The 15,577-nt window shown below is 37.6% G+C and overlaps 1 protein-coding gene and 1 long non-coding RNA gene across 16 annotated transcripts in view; one reads left to right on the top strand and one right to left on the bottom strand.

Annotated features, from left to right (window-relative positions):
- LOC116225309 (uncharacterized) overlaps window positions 1–15,577 on the bottom strand; it is a 61,835-nt gene that overhangs the window by 22,767 nt on the left and 23,491 nt on the right. For 10 of the 14 annotated variants that reach the window (XR_016470381.1, XR_016470371.1, XR_016470376.1 and 7 more), the window contains 4 exons: window positions 3,274–3,421; window positions 2,623–2,756; window positions 1,577–1,646; window positions 993–1,118 (listed from right to left, as the gene is read on the bottom strand). This is a non-coding gene — a long non-coding RNA (uncharacterized LOC116225309). Of the gene's footprint in view, window positions 1–992; window positions 1,119–1,576; window positions 1,650–2,622; window positions 2,757–3,273; window positions 3,422–11,080; window positions 11,297–15,577 lie in introns of all 14 variants that reach the window. The other 4 variants (XR_016470375.1, XR_016470372.1, XR_016470379.1 and 1 more) reach the window with 3 other exon arrangements.
- The window catches only part of SLC12A1 (solute carrier family 12 member 1), a 45,579-nt gene that overhangs the window by 12,703 nt on the left and 17,299 nt on the right, over window positions 1–15,577 (top strand). For both annotated transcript variants that reach the window (XM_090148911.1, XM_031587625.2), the window contains 12 exons: window positions 451–590; window positions 1,002–1,112; window positions 2,038–2,149; window positions 2,635–2,762; window positions 5,880–5,964; window positions 7,622–7,773; window positions 9,356–9,463; window positions 10,196–10,319; window positions 11,105–11,206; window positions 13,051–13,206; window positions 14,792–14,891; window positions 14,974–15,085. In XM_090148911.1, coding sequence (XP_090005037.1) covers window positions 451–590; window positions 1,002–1,112; window positions 2,038–2,149; window positions 2,635–2,762; window positions 5,880–5,964; window positions 7,622–7,773; window positions 9,356–9,463; window positions 10,196–10,319; window positions 11,105–11,206; window positions 13,051–13,206; window positions 14,792–14,891; window positions 14,974–15,085 — 1,430 coding nt within the window. The remainder of the gene's footprint in view (window positions 1–450; window positions 591–1,001; window positions 1,113–2,037; window positions 2,150–2,634; window positions 2,763–5,879; window positions 5,965–7,621; window positions 7,774–9,355; window positions 9,464–10,195; window positions 10,320–11,104; window positions 11,207–13,050; window positions 13,207–14,791; window positions 14,892–14,973; window positions 15,086–15,577) is intronic.

Below are 15,577 nucleotides of genomic sequence, written 5' to 3' on the forward strand. Positions count from 1 at the left end.
AATTTTTATTGATGAACAAGAGCATGCACTCTCGTTCATCACTGGTGAAAATGCATACCTAATGGTGATGACTACGTCCAAAAATAGTGTTCTGTAGCTGAGAATTTGCTATATCAAACAGTGTTATTGCACTCTTTGTATTTGTTGTAGTCTCCATGGAAATAAATAAATGGAAATAAATAAGAGGCATTACTTTCAGAGCAACCTATGTATATTATGTATCATGAAAAATTGTTTGAAGATCTAGTTTTGCAAACTACCATGTCCTGAAGGATTACTGCAGTGGAAGGGCATTCAGAATAGTCTGAAGGCGGAGCTGGTACAAAGCACATATCTTGTTTTTCAGTGTCCTCTACTAATCTTTATTATGTTTGTTAGGTTTAAAGTAGAGATTCCTGTGGTATTATGTGAGAAAATTAAGCAAACACTGAGCACAATTTCTGCCTGCAGGTGGCGCATATTATCTTATCTCAAGAAGTCTAGGTCCAGAGTTTGGTGGATCTATAGGACTTATCTTTGCTTTTGCAAATGCTGTGGCAGTTGCTATGTATGTAGTTGGATTTGCTGAAACAGTCGTAGAACTTCTTAAGGTAAATATGATGTTTCATGTATATTGTTAAGCTGGGCTTTTTTTTTTTTTTTTAGTATTTGTTTAAATTGTGATACTTTTTAGCTGTACTTTAAGCGATGTCTTTAACAAGAAAGATGCTGGTCTGTCTGTGACAGAGTGCTTCTCCATTATTTCTGTCTTATGAATATGCTAATGATTTCACAACAAGAGCCTCAAAAATCAGGAAAGGAAATAGATATCCATCCAACTAGATACCCAAATAACCCCAGCTAAGTGCAGGCTGGAGCATGAAATATGAATACTTTGTCTCACAAAGTGTTGAAACTAATTAAACTATGACAACTCATTTCCTTTTATTTCACCTTGTTACCTAACCCCACCAGTTTGATTGAGAAAGGCTGGTTTTAACTGTATTTCTTACTCTTTTCAGGAGAGTGATTCAATAATGGTAGATGAGTCCAATGATATCAGAATAATAGGTACCATAACTGTTGTATGTCTTCTTGGCATCTCTGTAGCTGGCATGGAATGGGAAGCAAAGGTAAAGCTTTAAAACAAAATACAAGCAAAGAATATATTAGAATACTGTGCAGGGTTAACACGTGAGGAATGCTGTACAACAGGTGGGACACCTAACCTTTCTAAAAGCAAAGCAGTTTAATCATTACAGTCAATGAAAACACTACTACTCTATGCTCTTCCTTGAACATTCATTTAAGAGGGAAAAAGGAAAGTTATGTTCCATAGACTGCATGTTTATATTGATTTTCATAATCCATGGGCATTATTTAAAGCCTTGAGTAAGCATCCCTTTTGTCCTTATTTTTGAAGAAGCTTGACAGAATAAGTAGCAGTTAAAAGCAATATTTTTTTGTCATTGTACCCTCTGAAGCTCTGCCTAGCAGGAAAGCTCCATTTTCTGTCCATTCCATAATCTCTGATGATTTCTGCTATTCCTTTACCTTAAATTAAAAAAATTAAAAATGGAAATACAAATGGAAATACCTCAGAATGTAGGAATCAGTTCTAGAATAGGACTCCTCTTTTCATATTTTGCTGTGACAAAAGCTTAGAACTGCTTGTAAAAGAGATCAGAAAACGAATTACATATTATAACACTTCAAGTGACCACTCACTGCAACTAAACAATTTATATAACAATATAAAAACGTCTCATACATGATATTTATGCATTAACTTTTTCATTTTCCTTTTTCCTTTAAAGAAAAAATGTTAATTAAATTACAACTACTTTATAAACACTGTTAGTAAAAACTATATGCTGTTGTAATTAGCTGATAGCAGTTTGTTTTCTTCAGCTGTCTCGATTCCTGGGGTTTTCTAGGTCTATAAAAATTTGTAATCTGTCATAGAGAACACAAACAGCACTTAATCACTTATATTTAGCCATCTCCATTGTCAATGTAAATTAAAATCATTGGGGAAATCTTTGTTTCTATTAACAGGCCCAAGTTATTCTTCTAATTGTTCTCCTTATTGCCATTGCAAACTTCTTTATTGGGACAGTTATTCCTACCAACAACGAAAAGAAGGCAAAAGGCTTTTTTAATTACCAAGGCAAGTACTGCTTGTCTATCATAGAACAGTAACTTCATTCTTTGTGGCTGCATACTGAGTTGAGGATTCTACTGAAAAAGGTCACAAGATCAGGATCTTTAGCCCAAGTTTAAATAGGCTTGCAAACCAAGGGAATTTATTTCACCTTCAATTTTGAGTCTGTCTCTCTGCTGCTGAAGCTGACAGCAAAGTTAGCTGCAGTTTGAGTCACATATATATCAGCAGAGCACAAACCTTTACACAGAGCTAAGTGCAAGTGCTGTAGTGACACTGCTGTCACTTCAATGTGGAGCTGCAGCTCTGAGACGCAGACAAGCACATCCTACTGGGGATCAGACTGAGGAAATCAAATTCGTTTTGCCATGATATGAGACAGATTCAAACCCAAATGTGCAGACGTGAAAGACTAGATTATTCACCCCCTTCATTAAGTAACTTTGGAATCAAATCCCATCAGCTTCTTTCATTTTCACCTGTATTTGCAGCATCAATATTTGCAGAAAACTTTGGACCAGATTTCAGAAGTGGAGAAGGATTTTTCTCAGTGTTTGCCATCTTTTTCCCAGCTGCCACTGGCATTCTCGCGGGAGCCAACATCTCAGGAGATCTGAAAGTACGTATTTCATTAATTTCATAATACTAGCTGTGGGCTGAAAACAGAACAAGAAAACTAATTATGAATCAGCACTGTATTCAGTTTTAAATCATGCCTGATTTTGGGAAGCAAAACTCTCTTTTAAATATCTGCTATGTTATTTAAAATACCAGTTCACATTTTCTTTTCTAATGCATTATGAGTATTTACACAAATTATTGCATTCCGACTTGGGTTTCTATATAATTTAAAAGCATATTTCCATAAGCTGCAGAAATGTAGCATTAATGGGCCATTTGCAGAACATTACACAGAGAAATTGTGTGCATCTCCTGGTGCATTTTTGCGAAATCTATAACATCATCCCAAAAAACACACCTGTAAAGCTTGTGTTTGTACTCACAAGAATCAGGGGAGACCAGCTTTTTCTATTCAGGGTCATAGCAGAATAAACAGAGCATTTATTGAAAGCAAATATGTCCCAGTCCCTTGTCACTATGGCTGCTCAAAGGAAAAGATGCAGGCTTACAGCTGTGACAGAAGAAAGGAGTCTGAGGAGAAAGGGAAAGGAGGTCCAGGGGCACCTAAATGTCTTGCTGTGGCTGTTCTGTCAAGCTCTCACTCTCCTCTTGCAATAAAGCAGTTGTATAAGATGGTACTTCCAGTATCTAAACAAACTGGTAAGTCAGAGACAAGATATTAATTATAACTTTGAGTTCTCTCTAGTTTTCATAACTGTGCACAGTGAGTATAATGCAAAGTGTTTACAGCCAAATACAAAAATGAACAAATTTTTCATTTTCAAGCTCAGCAAAGCATTTTGTAAAACTTCTCTAGTAAATATACAGCAATGCAATACTTCGTAGCATTACAATAAACTAGAAATACACCAGGGTGGGTATCCATGACTCAAGTTTTGGAATCTAGTGTTTAAAATAAAATAAAATAAAATAATTTTTAAAAATCCACAAAAAAACAAGCAAGTAAACCAAAACACTAAAAAGTCACCAAAAAGACACAACTCAAACCTAGCTTCCTCCAGCATACCCAGTGATGGCTTTATCATATAGACCCATTGTCCCTGATACCTTAAGGATTCAATCAAACATCTATTATATCTGTATTGGCATAGCAGTCACAAGTTCATCAGGATCCTACCATCCCTGACAGACAGATTTGTTTCCCTCCCTTATACTGATTGCATGCCTCATTCCCTTAGTTTCCAGAGGACTGCTTTTGAAGCCAAGCACAAAGAGAAATAGGTGGAATTGGAGCCACTAATAATGATGTTTATGAGATTCCATTTTTAATTAAAAAGAAAACAAAGCAAATCATTGTACTTCTGCCCACTGAGACTGAATCAGCTTCACAGTCTCCATCTTTTTAACAAACAAAAATAATTATTTTGCCGTATATGGTGCTCTCTATCTATAGTAAACTCCCAAAGTAGCAGCATTTCTTTCATAAGCTGTTTGAAAGAGTTTGAACAGACCAAAGGAACCAACTTTCCTGTTGGCTCCCTGCAGTTGTTCCAATCTGGCAGTAGGTAGAGGTCTATGACCACCTCCTCCAGGCTGTAGATTCCCCACTGAGCATATTTAGATGCATTAGACAGGTCTAATTAAATTAACCACCCTCTCCAGAAATCTAAAGGACAAGCTAAGAATTATTTTAAATGTAAAATTGTCAAACCAGATTTCTTGTAAACAGCTATGGAGTTGCTTCTGTAGACGCTACACATTCAAGTGGTGAGCTAGTTCAAAGCCTACTCACAGAAAGAGTCTGTCTTCCTAGGGACTGCAAAGGGCTTGGGAGCAGATATTAAAATGCTAGCAACATATTAAATATGTTTCATTGCTAATCTAATTTAAAAGTTGTAAAGGAGTAAGAATCTCAAACCCTAAGATTTAAGGTTGAGGTGTTTAAGACTGCAACATAAGACTTGGCAAAAACAGTGACCCATGACAAACTCACCAAAACTGTACATATTAAAGCTACCACGATTTAAAGGGCTAAAGGTCTTACAGAGTTGAAATGACTTTGAAGTTCTTTTTCAGTTCAATAAATCCTTACCTCATTAGAATTATGTTAATTGTTAAATGCAGTTAAGTCATTCATCCCCATTTCACACAACTCACCAAATTATATATTTTTTTCATTCAATGAGCATAGTTGTTAAAACAGCACAACAACTTATGGCTTGAAATGTATTCCAGGCATCTGCAACTAAAAAAACCTCACTGAAGAACCTTAAGAAGACAATTCACCAAGTGCTTTCTAGCATAAACAAACACACATTAAATTATAATGCAGATCATTGGATTCACAACAGCATGAATGAAGTCAAAATTCTCGTGAACTAGTTTATAAACATTATACTCCCACCTTATTAAATTTCTAAACTCAAAGTCAGAACAGCGAAAAGCAGCAGTTTGTTGTCAAGGCATAAGTACTAACAATTACTAGCTGCTAATCACAGAAGTACTGTATTCTGCTCCGAGTAACTTACACGCAACTATCATGCTGATGAACCAAAAACAGTCTCGTCTTCCCATGCACACAAGTGTCAAGGCAACTTCATAAACTGCATTAATGCAGAACTGCATTATACTTGCTTAAGCAATTGCTTACACCAAAAGCCTGATCTTTATGAAGGCGCAGAAGGTTTAGTGCCAAGCTTTTATAGGAACGTGAGCTGTAATCACATCCTAAAGTGGCTGCCTGTACAACTATGTCCTGCTGCCAGAGAAAAAGGCATCATGTTGAATGGAATAGTCTCATGGCCTGGAAATTAACATCATCTGGACTCACTGAATCAAGCAACTTGATTAGTTCGGCAACTATGTTCCATTTCACCATTAAGACATTAAAATAAAGCCCACTGCAATGTAGGGGGAGTCCAGAGCACTCAGAAATGCAGAGTTAGCCCCATTCCTGCAGAATATCCTACACTATGCTGAGGGTAGGAGCACCAACAACCGTTTCATGGCTATGCATGCACAGGGACAGGAGATATGGGCACAGTTCTAAGTGATAAAAATCTACCTTCTCCATATCACAGTGTGATAGGACTCACTAGTATACAGAGTGCAGCATGTGAACTCAGTGTTTTTTGGATCACTGTTTTATTTTAAGGATCCGCAGGGTGCAATACCCAAAGGAACAATGCTGGCCATTCTGATAACAACAGTTGCTTACATAGGCGTTGCAGTATGTGCAGGTAAGCAAAGAACCTCTCTTTCATGTCTTAATTTATAAATTTGAAAGCCTGGTATACAAAGGAGTGATTAACCTCAACAGTTTTCAATCCTGTGTATTTATTATGTAGAGGTAGTTGCTTTGATTTTATTGCATGTAAAAACAGTGAATAAAAAGAAATAATTAGCAGAAACAAAAATCTCTGTTTCAGAAGCTGGGTGGCATTTGTCCTGTTTGAATTCACATAGAAGATGGATTTTCATGTAATTTGATTGCTTTTACATTTGATTCAGTGTCAAAGACAACTATCTGGTAGCATCCATGAGTGCAGTAAGGATTCAAGGAACCTCAGATCAATTTGCTCATCTTCATTTTTCCTTCATATTGAGGTTTCACATGGCTTCTACTTGTTCTCCTTAGTCTTAATGAGCACTCACAAGTGATGTGGCAACATGCTTGTTTTATCTGTTGTGTGTCAACATGAAAACCAACTGTATCTCTTCATGAAGATGTGCTATGTCATTAACTGCTCTACAGTGTGAGGTAACAAAAAAGCACACAGGTATAAAAATGGGGCCTGTACTGCAGCCATGAGTTGGTGTTGGAAGAATATACAATTACATTCTCATTACAAAAACACAGTAAATCTCTGTTCAAGAAATAAAAACTTTTCTTCTACTTAAACAGTAATGTAATAAAGAGTGTTGTAAATGATGCTCTTCCTTGTGAGCAATTGCCTCAGCACTGTATGAAAGCCCTGCAGGGACTCCCTTTTTTGTACTTTATGCAAAAAGGCAGAATACCCAAGTCAAGTTTCTGCTCAGATGTTACATTTAGACCTAAATTTCATCTGCAACTACAGTTGAAACAGTCATTCTTCACTTTCTACTATAAACCTGCATTACTACATTGTTCTGTTTTCGTAAGCAATAGCATCAGAGCTATCTACTTTCAGCGCAATACTTTTTCCTATTTCCTTACCTATTTTCTAAGGAGATAATGTTTACTTTGGGATTCTCAACATTGGACATATTTGAAAATGTCACGTAAACTCACATTTTGTCTGCTACAGATGTAGTTATCAGATTGTTGTTTTTTTTTTTTTTTTCCATTTCTGGTAGCAAACAAAAAAAGACAGCATAAATATGCCCTTATTAAACTCAGAGAACATAGACAATATACTCCTGTTAGAAGTTTTTCTTGCTGTATTAGTATCTGTAGGGCTGTGACAATTTAAATAGCTAAGGATCTGGGGCTCCAAAGCAATTGTGTGCCCTTGATAAACCAGAAGAAATATGCCTAGACCTAAGATCCTCACTGCAATGGTATCTTTGCATACTGACTCCTGGAAAAGTGGCCTCAGACTGACAATATACTTCTTAGTTAATATATTGTTGATCTCCAGAGCATCTGGTTCTCTATTCTTAGATAAATGCGTGCCTTCTTTAGTCAACTGGATTATTATTTTAAAAGTAACAGAAGAAAATAGCTGCCTACAAATAACATGAAAATCTATAATACAGGGAAGTAAATTGGGCCTAACGCAAAACATTACTTTTTGAGATGATGCTAAAGTAGAGATTGAACAAAATGTATGTAGACCAATAATCACAGCATGGCAAGAACATTATTCTGTTGTCACAAGAAAGGAAAGTAATAGTATATTCTTCTTTCCACAGCCTCCTGTGTTGTACGAGATGCTACTGGGAACATCAATGATACAGTTACACCTGGAATGAGCTGCAATGGATCATCTGCCTGCAACCTAGGCTATGATTTTTCCAGATGCAGAAGTCAGCCATGTGATTATGGGCTGATGAATAATTTTCAGGTTTTAATAACATACAGACCATAAGTGATGTACAAATACTTTAGTACAAACATGCAAGGATACTATTTACTGACAAGTGACAGCAATAGGAAATTCACTTTTATCTAGAAAAATCAAAAAATATAGGAGTAAAGTGAAAAGTCTGTGCATTTCATGTTAGCTTCATGGAAGCTATCTGACGCCACTAGTCTTCCCAGTACTCTGGTTACATCCTAACCTCCTCTTTCAACAAGTACTATGCAGGAGTATATCCTCCAACACCTTCAAACTCGAAGCCTAGACTTAACAGAGACATCTGAAACTCCTGCCAGATAAGCAGTTCATCTCACTTTTCTTAACACATGGATATGGTTTCACCTCAGGGGTGCTGTGGCTGCTCTTAAAGGTTTAATCCACAATACAAAAGCCAAAGATCAGACTTCTTCAAAAAAAGTATCTGAAATAGTCAAGTGAAAAATCAAGTGAAAAGTAACGAGATCTTTCTCCTAGGCCAGACAGAGTGCCATTTCTATTCTTCGAAACAAAGCTTAGGCAAAGGATCAAAGTAAAGCAGTTCTGCAGGACCACAACCATGGCTCCCAGATGTCTGTGCAGCCCCTCTGCTTCACAGCCACCAGAGGAGCTCACCGCCTACCTGCACTTGCTTTTCAACTAGCCATTTGGAGCTTTGAAAGTCACTTGCTTTTTTTCCCCAGCTGCTTCTGCTAAATGACAGGGCTGGGTAAAAACCTTTAAGGGGATATGCTATCTGTATTGCAGACTGCTTTCCTTCCATAATCATTTCTACCTGAGTTCAACTGCTCAAACTCAGGGGAACCCTTCAAAAAAGGACCTCACCAAAAGCATGAACAGAATTTCATTTATTGCATTTATCCTTTCCAGACTGATGTCAGAAAAGCTATATTTTCAGTTGACAAATCTCTAGAATTAACTGTTCTCTTTCCTGGAGTGCTTCTAACACACCAAAAGTATCAGGCAATCACATCCATCTGCTTCATCTTTTTACTTCCTTCTCTGCTGCTTCTGAACTTAACAGCCCTTTTGGTTTAATGGTGGTGAAGGCCAGGAAAGGCCCCAGGAAAGAGAGGCCTGAGAGTACCCACCACTGCTGTCTGCAGAACTGCTATTGTACCAGCACAGATGCACATTCTCTCCCTTTTTTAGCTGTGTTAAATCATATTAAAACCCAAACAAACACAAATCCCTTTGACCACATTAAGTACTTCAGGGTTCTTTCCTGCTGCTTCCACTTTCCCTTCTTGCTACAAGTGTTTACCTGTCAAGCAGAGGCCTTTACTTAGGGCAATAAGTTAGTGAAGGAGGTAAGAAAATCTCAGAGAATACTCATGTGCCCTTGCACACAGCTGCAGGTTTGTATTCACATTTGGCTGTGGCTCAGTTGATTTCCACTAAAAAATGAATAGTACTATTTCCATACCTCACAGCAGCTTTGTAGTATATTGAATTTAGGACTACTGAAAGCTGAGACACACAACATACTATTTAAACAGATCTGTGATCAAAAAAATATATTCAAATGCAAGCCTGGCTATTTTTTTTTCCTTTCTTTCTTTTTCTACAGGTGATGAGTATGGTGTCTGGCTTTGGTCCTCTCATCACAGCTGGCATCTTTTCTGCTACTCTGTCATCGGCTCTGGCATCTCTGGTCAGCGCACCTAAAGTTTTTCAGGTAGAAATCCAAGTATCCACTTCTTTATACTCTATTTTACTTCAAAAATGAACAATTTAGCTGAACTCTACGTGCCAAATGCAATAGGTATTCGAATAATGCTGACATATGTATTTCTACAGAAATAGGCAGGTCTTATCACCTTCCTACAGACGTGGGCATTTAGGATTGCAGTGTGCCTTTGGTCAGAGCTCAGCTTGGTGGCAGGAGAGAGGGATGCACACGTGTTTGTTTTGTTAACTTCAAGGCTACTTTCTGGACCACTACCTCCTGACAGAAAGCCAGCCTGTACCTCAGAAATGCCAGGAATCTACAGAAGCTCTCATTCCTGTGCTGGCAGGTGTGCTAAGACACGCTGTCCACAAGCTGTTGGAAGCAGCAACGCAACACAGAATGGCAATGGAGGGCATGGGACAGACAGATAACTTGCACAGATCTGATTTCTGCTCAGTTCCCATCAACTTAAACTCTGTTTAGATACTCTAATAATGTCTCTTTAAAGCACTGAATAAGTGTTTTAACAGTCTGTGATTTTGTTTTGATACTATAATTTAGCAAGGTATTGGCTTATCACCTTATTTGAATGTTTATATGCCATAGCAGTAGATATATTTGAACTACTAAGATTAAATTTTTGTTTAGCTAAAGTCTAGTAAGCTGTCACTCACAGAGAATTTCTTCTGATGCAAGAATGTGCTGCTTAGCAGAATTAAGTTCTGATTTGTCCACCAGGCTCTTTGCAAGGACAATGTCTACAAAGGACTCCACTTCTTTGCCAAAGGATATGGAAAAAACAACGAGCCAATCAGAGGATATGTACTCACTTTTGTGATTGCTATGGCATTCATTTTGATTGGTTTGTATACAGTTACATAAATGCAACAATCTGATGTTTTGAAATTCTATAAACTAATATTTTAATACAATGATTAGCTGTAGTTAGAAAAGATTCCAACCAAGTTAACACACCCAAACTATGTCAAACATGGCAAACTTTGAAAATATATTTCCAGTTTATACTGCATATAGAAGTGAAATAATTTTGACGTAATTAGGAGGCCTGCTCTGCCAAGCCGTCTCCGTAATTAGCTCAAAAACACAGCTCAAATTACTAGCACTGGCATCAGAAAATCCCAGCTACTGTATTGAGTGTGCTATCACTATTAGCAGTACATTTGGAGGTGTTGAAATTTTAAAATTGGTTTCTCCAGAGCTTCAATTTCAAATTATGTGGCACTGTCAATAAACGGAAAGTGTAGTTAGGTGAATTCAGCCTGCCATTTAAAAAGCAAAACAATACATTTTAACTTCAAATCAATAGTAGCCTTTTTAGGATCACATCTGTCCTCTAAATTACATATTCGAAGTTCTGAAACTTACATCAGCTCCACATCATTAAGAGGCAATCTGTAGAATCAGAGTGTCAAGTGTAACCTTGCACAGTGTATAGATTATATAAACGAACAGACACATTGGTATGAAATGAAGTATATCAAGGTGACCTTAAATTAGTTCCACAGAAAAATACTGGAACTCTCTCTGGACAACAAATCCAGACAGTATACAGATTTAATGTATTATCAGGAAAAAGCTATACACAACTTAGGAAACCAGTACCTATGTCTGAATTGTGTCTTGCAGCTCAGCTGAACACCATTGCTCCCATCATCTCCAATTTCTTCCTGGCTTCATATGCTTTGATTAATTTCTCCTGCTTTCATGCCTCATACGCAAAATCTCCAGGTGAGTTGGCATTCACCGATGATTTAAGGGTGGGCTTCACAAACTCATCTCTCCAAGCTTTTGAGTGCGTGTCAGAGAAAGCTGCAGTACCTGTAAAACATCTAAGCTATGTGATCTGAGGTTTTACTGCTCCCATTGAATATGATGACATTTTATTTATCTCCAAAAGACAAAAATAATGGCTCTTTCCCTTATGTTCCCTGCAGTTATGTAAGATGAAAAAGGCTTTGGTGGATCTCACTGGAGCAAGAAAGCTCTTCCTTAGGGTGTTTTTCCCCTCACTATCAGTCAACATAGATGGATAAAAAACCTACAGTATCTCTGACCACATAAAGTAAGCAAGGTGAAGTGGAGTCTTTATGCCCTCCTGCCAAAACTACAGTGACATTTGAAGAAAGTTTGTAAGAACAGTAACTGTGATGGAAGTGATACAGACTGGAAGAAAACACAAAGAACAAGAACAGGTCCCCAAACTAACATCAAGATAGCTTTGCAGTGGCTAGTAGCAGAATTGTAGGGTAGAGTACAACGAGGTCCTGTACAAGAATATCTTGAGAATCACTCTCTACATTTGCACAGCAAGGGAAAATACAGGCTTACAGGCATATGCATCACCACATCAGAATAATCCACCTCAACATCATTATTAAAGACAAAAGTCAATCAGCTGAGCAGCACGACTGTGGGCAAAAAGGAAAGACAATTTCCTGCTACTATGAATCAATTATTCAATTCTAGAAGCAAGGAATACATTTTTTATTTCCAGTGTGAAGAAACCTGCAGAGGAAGCATAAATGCCTACATCAACTTCCTTCCTACAGATCTGCATGGTGCCATTTGTTCAGAGGGCAGAAAAGATGAGCACTTCTGCTAATTACCTGCACAGCTGAACAAATGCAGATCTGCTCTACCTGGCCTTAGAGCTGAGTAAAAATTACTTCTACAGACTTTGTGTATGTGCATCTGTTTCAACTCTGCCACTACTTAACATTTTCTGACAAAACTGCAGCCATTTTTTTTCTTTTCTCATTTCCCCCAGTTAATTTCTGCCAATTCACAGTGATAGATAATTATAATTGCAAGCCTGCAGGACAGCAAATTTCTTCACAGCAGGACCTTCCCATTCCCTCATTACAAAGACAATCCAAGACAGGGTTGCTCAGCCTCTCCTTGTATCTTCAGTGTTTTTTCCTCTCTCCAAAAGGGTCTGCTCTGCAGAACACCTGGCAGAGACCTGCAAACCACGGAGGCTCACTGCTTGTCTCATTTTAATTGCTAGCAGGGGAAGGATTCAGTACTGCAGCTGAAAAGCAGCAGGAATAATATCTCTTTAAAGACAACTGCAAATTATTTTATTTTTATGCATCAAGGCCAGACAATTTCCAAGTTTAAAATACACATGTACTTGGAATATTAGTATATACTTTCCTCTCAGCAAGCATTTAGCTTCCATTAATAAGTTCTATACATATGCATCAAAAGGACATAATAGCCTATTACTTGGAGTTAAAGGAAAACCTATTTTCAGTTCCGAACCAGTGAACTTTAATTTGGCAAAAATGTGTATAAAAAGAACAGCCATTCAAAGCCAAGCTGGACATAAGAGAAAACATTACAGTGAAACACTTGCAAGCTCCAGTGCTCAATGGAGATAGAAATCTACATCAGTTAATACCTGGAAGCAACTGTTGATAAACTGCCTGAGAATATGCATGTATCTCTCCCACCCCTTCTGATAGAACCTGAAATAAACTGTATGTGGGTCTGCATGTACAAAGTCAGTGGATTGCCATTTGCTCAATTCATCTTCTACCCTTCCAATTCCCTCAATTCTCTTTAAACAGGTTGGAGACCTGCATTCAGGTATTATAACATGTGGATATCCCTTTTTGGAGCCCTGTTGTGCTGTGGCGTTATGTTTGTCATCAACTGGTGGGCAGCTCTCATCACTTATGTCATTGAACTCTTTTTATATATTTATGTAACATACAAGAAACCAGGTAAGGCCACAAGACTTATTTTGTGTATGCTAAGCAGCCTCACTGGACTTTATCAGAATTAATTCTGCTTACAGAAATAGACCTTCCTTTTTCTTCAACACCATTCTTTAGAGGAAAGCCTGGACCACCATATTAAATCCCACTTTACATAATATAGAGTAAGACAAGATCCTGGTGAACTTTTGACTGTTAAACACTCATTTCAAAGATGGTTCGGGACTTTGTATAAACATCCCAGTGCATCAGTTTACTCCCACATCTTTAATAAGAGTTAATTTGGGCTTTTGCTTTACTACTACTTGTAGCTTTTCTTCATCTATCCACAAAAGCTTGCTTGAATTTTGCTGTGCTCTTAGCTGTCTTATCTGGGACTCTCATTCAAAGGAGAAACTTGCTGCCCATTATACGACAACAATACAAGATGCATTATTTGTGAACTGATCTTTTTCCAGTGCCTTCCTATAATTTCTCACTAAATTAAGAAAAATAGGAACATTTTACTGCTGAAAAAGATTACTTAGTAGCTCAGTTAATCACGGGAGCAGTGCTTAGGAATCTGCACTAATGTAGTACAGCATCAGTATGAGACCACTTAGTCTTTTTTTTTTTTCCATTTCCTAGACTAAATTAACCCACATTCAGATTTCACGCAAACCATCTGATTTACTTGTTCAGTAGAATAAATAATTCAAAGAAAAAAGATGAGTCTCCCAACATAAGATGTACTTTCATTGCTCATCTTGGGATAGCAGCACCTGGTCTGTTCCTAAGTTCCTAAGTTTTCCTTTTCTCTGTTTTCTCTATTTCTGCTTGCTCTCATACCTATTGAGATGGCACGTTCCTGTAAAGATCATCAGCTGTAGGGAATGCACCTGTGAAAAGCAGCATGTCAGAAAGGCATCTGAAGATTGCTATCCTTCTCCTAGCTTATTACAATGTCCTTGCTGCAAAGTAGCAGCTTAAGGTTTAGTCAAATTCCCTGAATACACTGTACAAAAGCTATCATTTCCAGCTCTCCAAGGATAATAACTTCCGTTCAGCACTCACCTACCAACAACTGAGCGGTTCAGAAAAGTCTAATATTCCTCAAAAGTTGTTTTTCATCTGTTTCCTTCCACCAAATGGCTGTACAATAGAGAAGAAAGGATATATATGCCAAAATTGGTTCTGGAGAGCAACTTTTGACCCACAGAGTAGAACAGAACTGATTGGATCTGGTGATGATGCCTCCTAATGGATTAATTTGAACTTCCTGAAGTTACATACAAATACAAATGCATTACTCAGAGCTGTCCATTTTATACATGGGAGAAGGGTACAAACGCTATGAAACAGAGAAGAAAACATTTATTGAGCAGAGGAAAAACATTGCTTATGTTTTACATTAAAAGAATGAGATGATTTATTTGCATGTTTGCATAACCAAACCTATTCTCATGAAGCACAAAGAATGATAGATCTGTATCTACAAAGCACAATAGAATATAACCTGTTTTGGCTCAGAGGTAAATGACTGCTGAACTTTGTAACAGAACAGAGAAAAGCCCGTGGTTTAACATGCATTATTTATCTTTATTATATGCAGAAGTAAACTGGGGCTCTTCTACACAGGCTCTTTGCTATATTAAGGCCTTAGACAGTGCGCTGGCATTAACTACAGTGGAAGATCATGTGAAAAACTTTAGGTAAGATTTCCAGTGAAAAATAGAATGGTTATTCAGACTAAGTACATCTCCCAATTAAATACAACCTTTTCCCTCCTAACAGACCCCAGTGCATAGCATTAACAGGAGCTCCTATGATCAGGCCTGCTTTGCTCGACATCACACACACTTTCACAAAGAACAATGGGCTGTGCATCTGTTGTGAAGTGTATACGGTAAGGTCAATTCATATAGATCTGAAAATTCAGCACCAGTGGGTGTTGCAGATCCCCATTACACATTCCACTCTCACTTGGCACACAATGTTCCCAGTGGTGCTGATGGGCTTTTGTGCAGACCGTGAAAAAGATTCGTACTGAGAATGAATTTTGTCATAAGCCTTGACAAGAAAGCTATCGGCTGATACAGAGCCTGCTGGTAAATGCCTCATTGAGATGCATTTCAGAGTTCATAGCAGACGGACCAAAAAATGATAAAGGTTTGAAAAAATAAAGCATTACAAGTAAATATTTTTTTTTTTAATTGATACAGTAAGGCTAAAAAATAAAATAAAATTAGGGATGCAGAGTTCTGTCAGGAATATAGCAAAAGAGTCAGATTAACTAAGCTCTATTTCTAGCTTTGTCACTAATGTGCAGTGTTGGGATTTGGCATATAATTCAGATCTCTGTGCAGTGGTTTCTCCAAAATTGTAACAAAGCTGGTTT

The sequence above is a fragment of the Phasianus colchicus genome, chromosome 12, assembly GCF_987193195.1.
Source record: "Phasianus colchicus chromosome 12, bPhaCol1.hap1.1, whole genome shotgun sequence".
Taxonomy (NCBI): Eukaryota; Metazoa; Chordata; class Aves; order Galliformes; family Phasianidae; genus Phasianus; species Phasianus colchicus.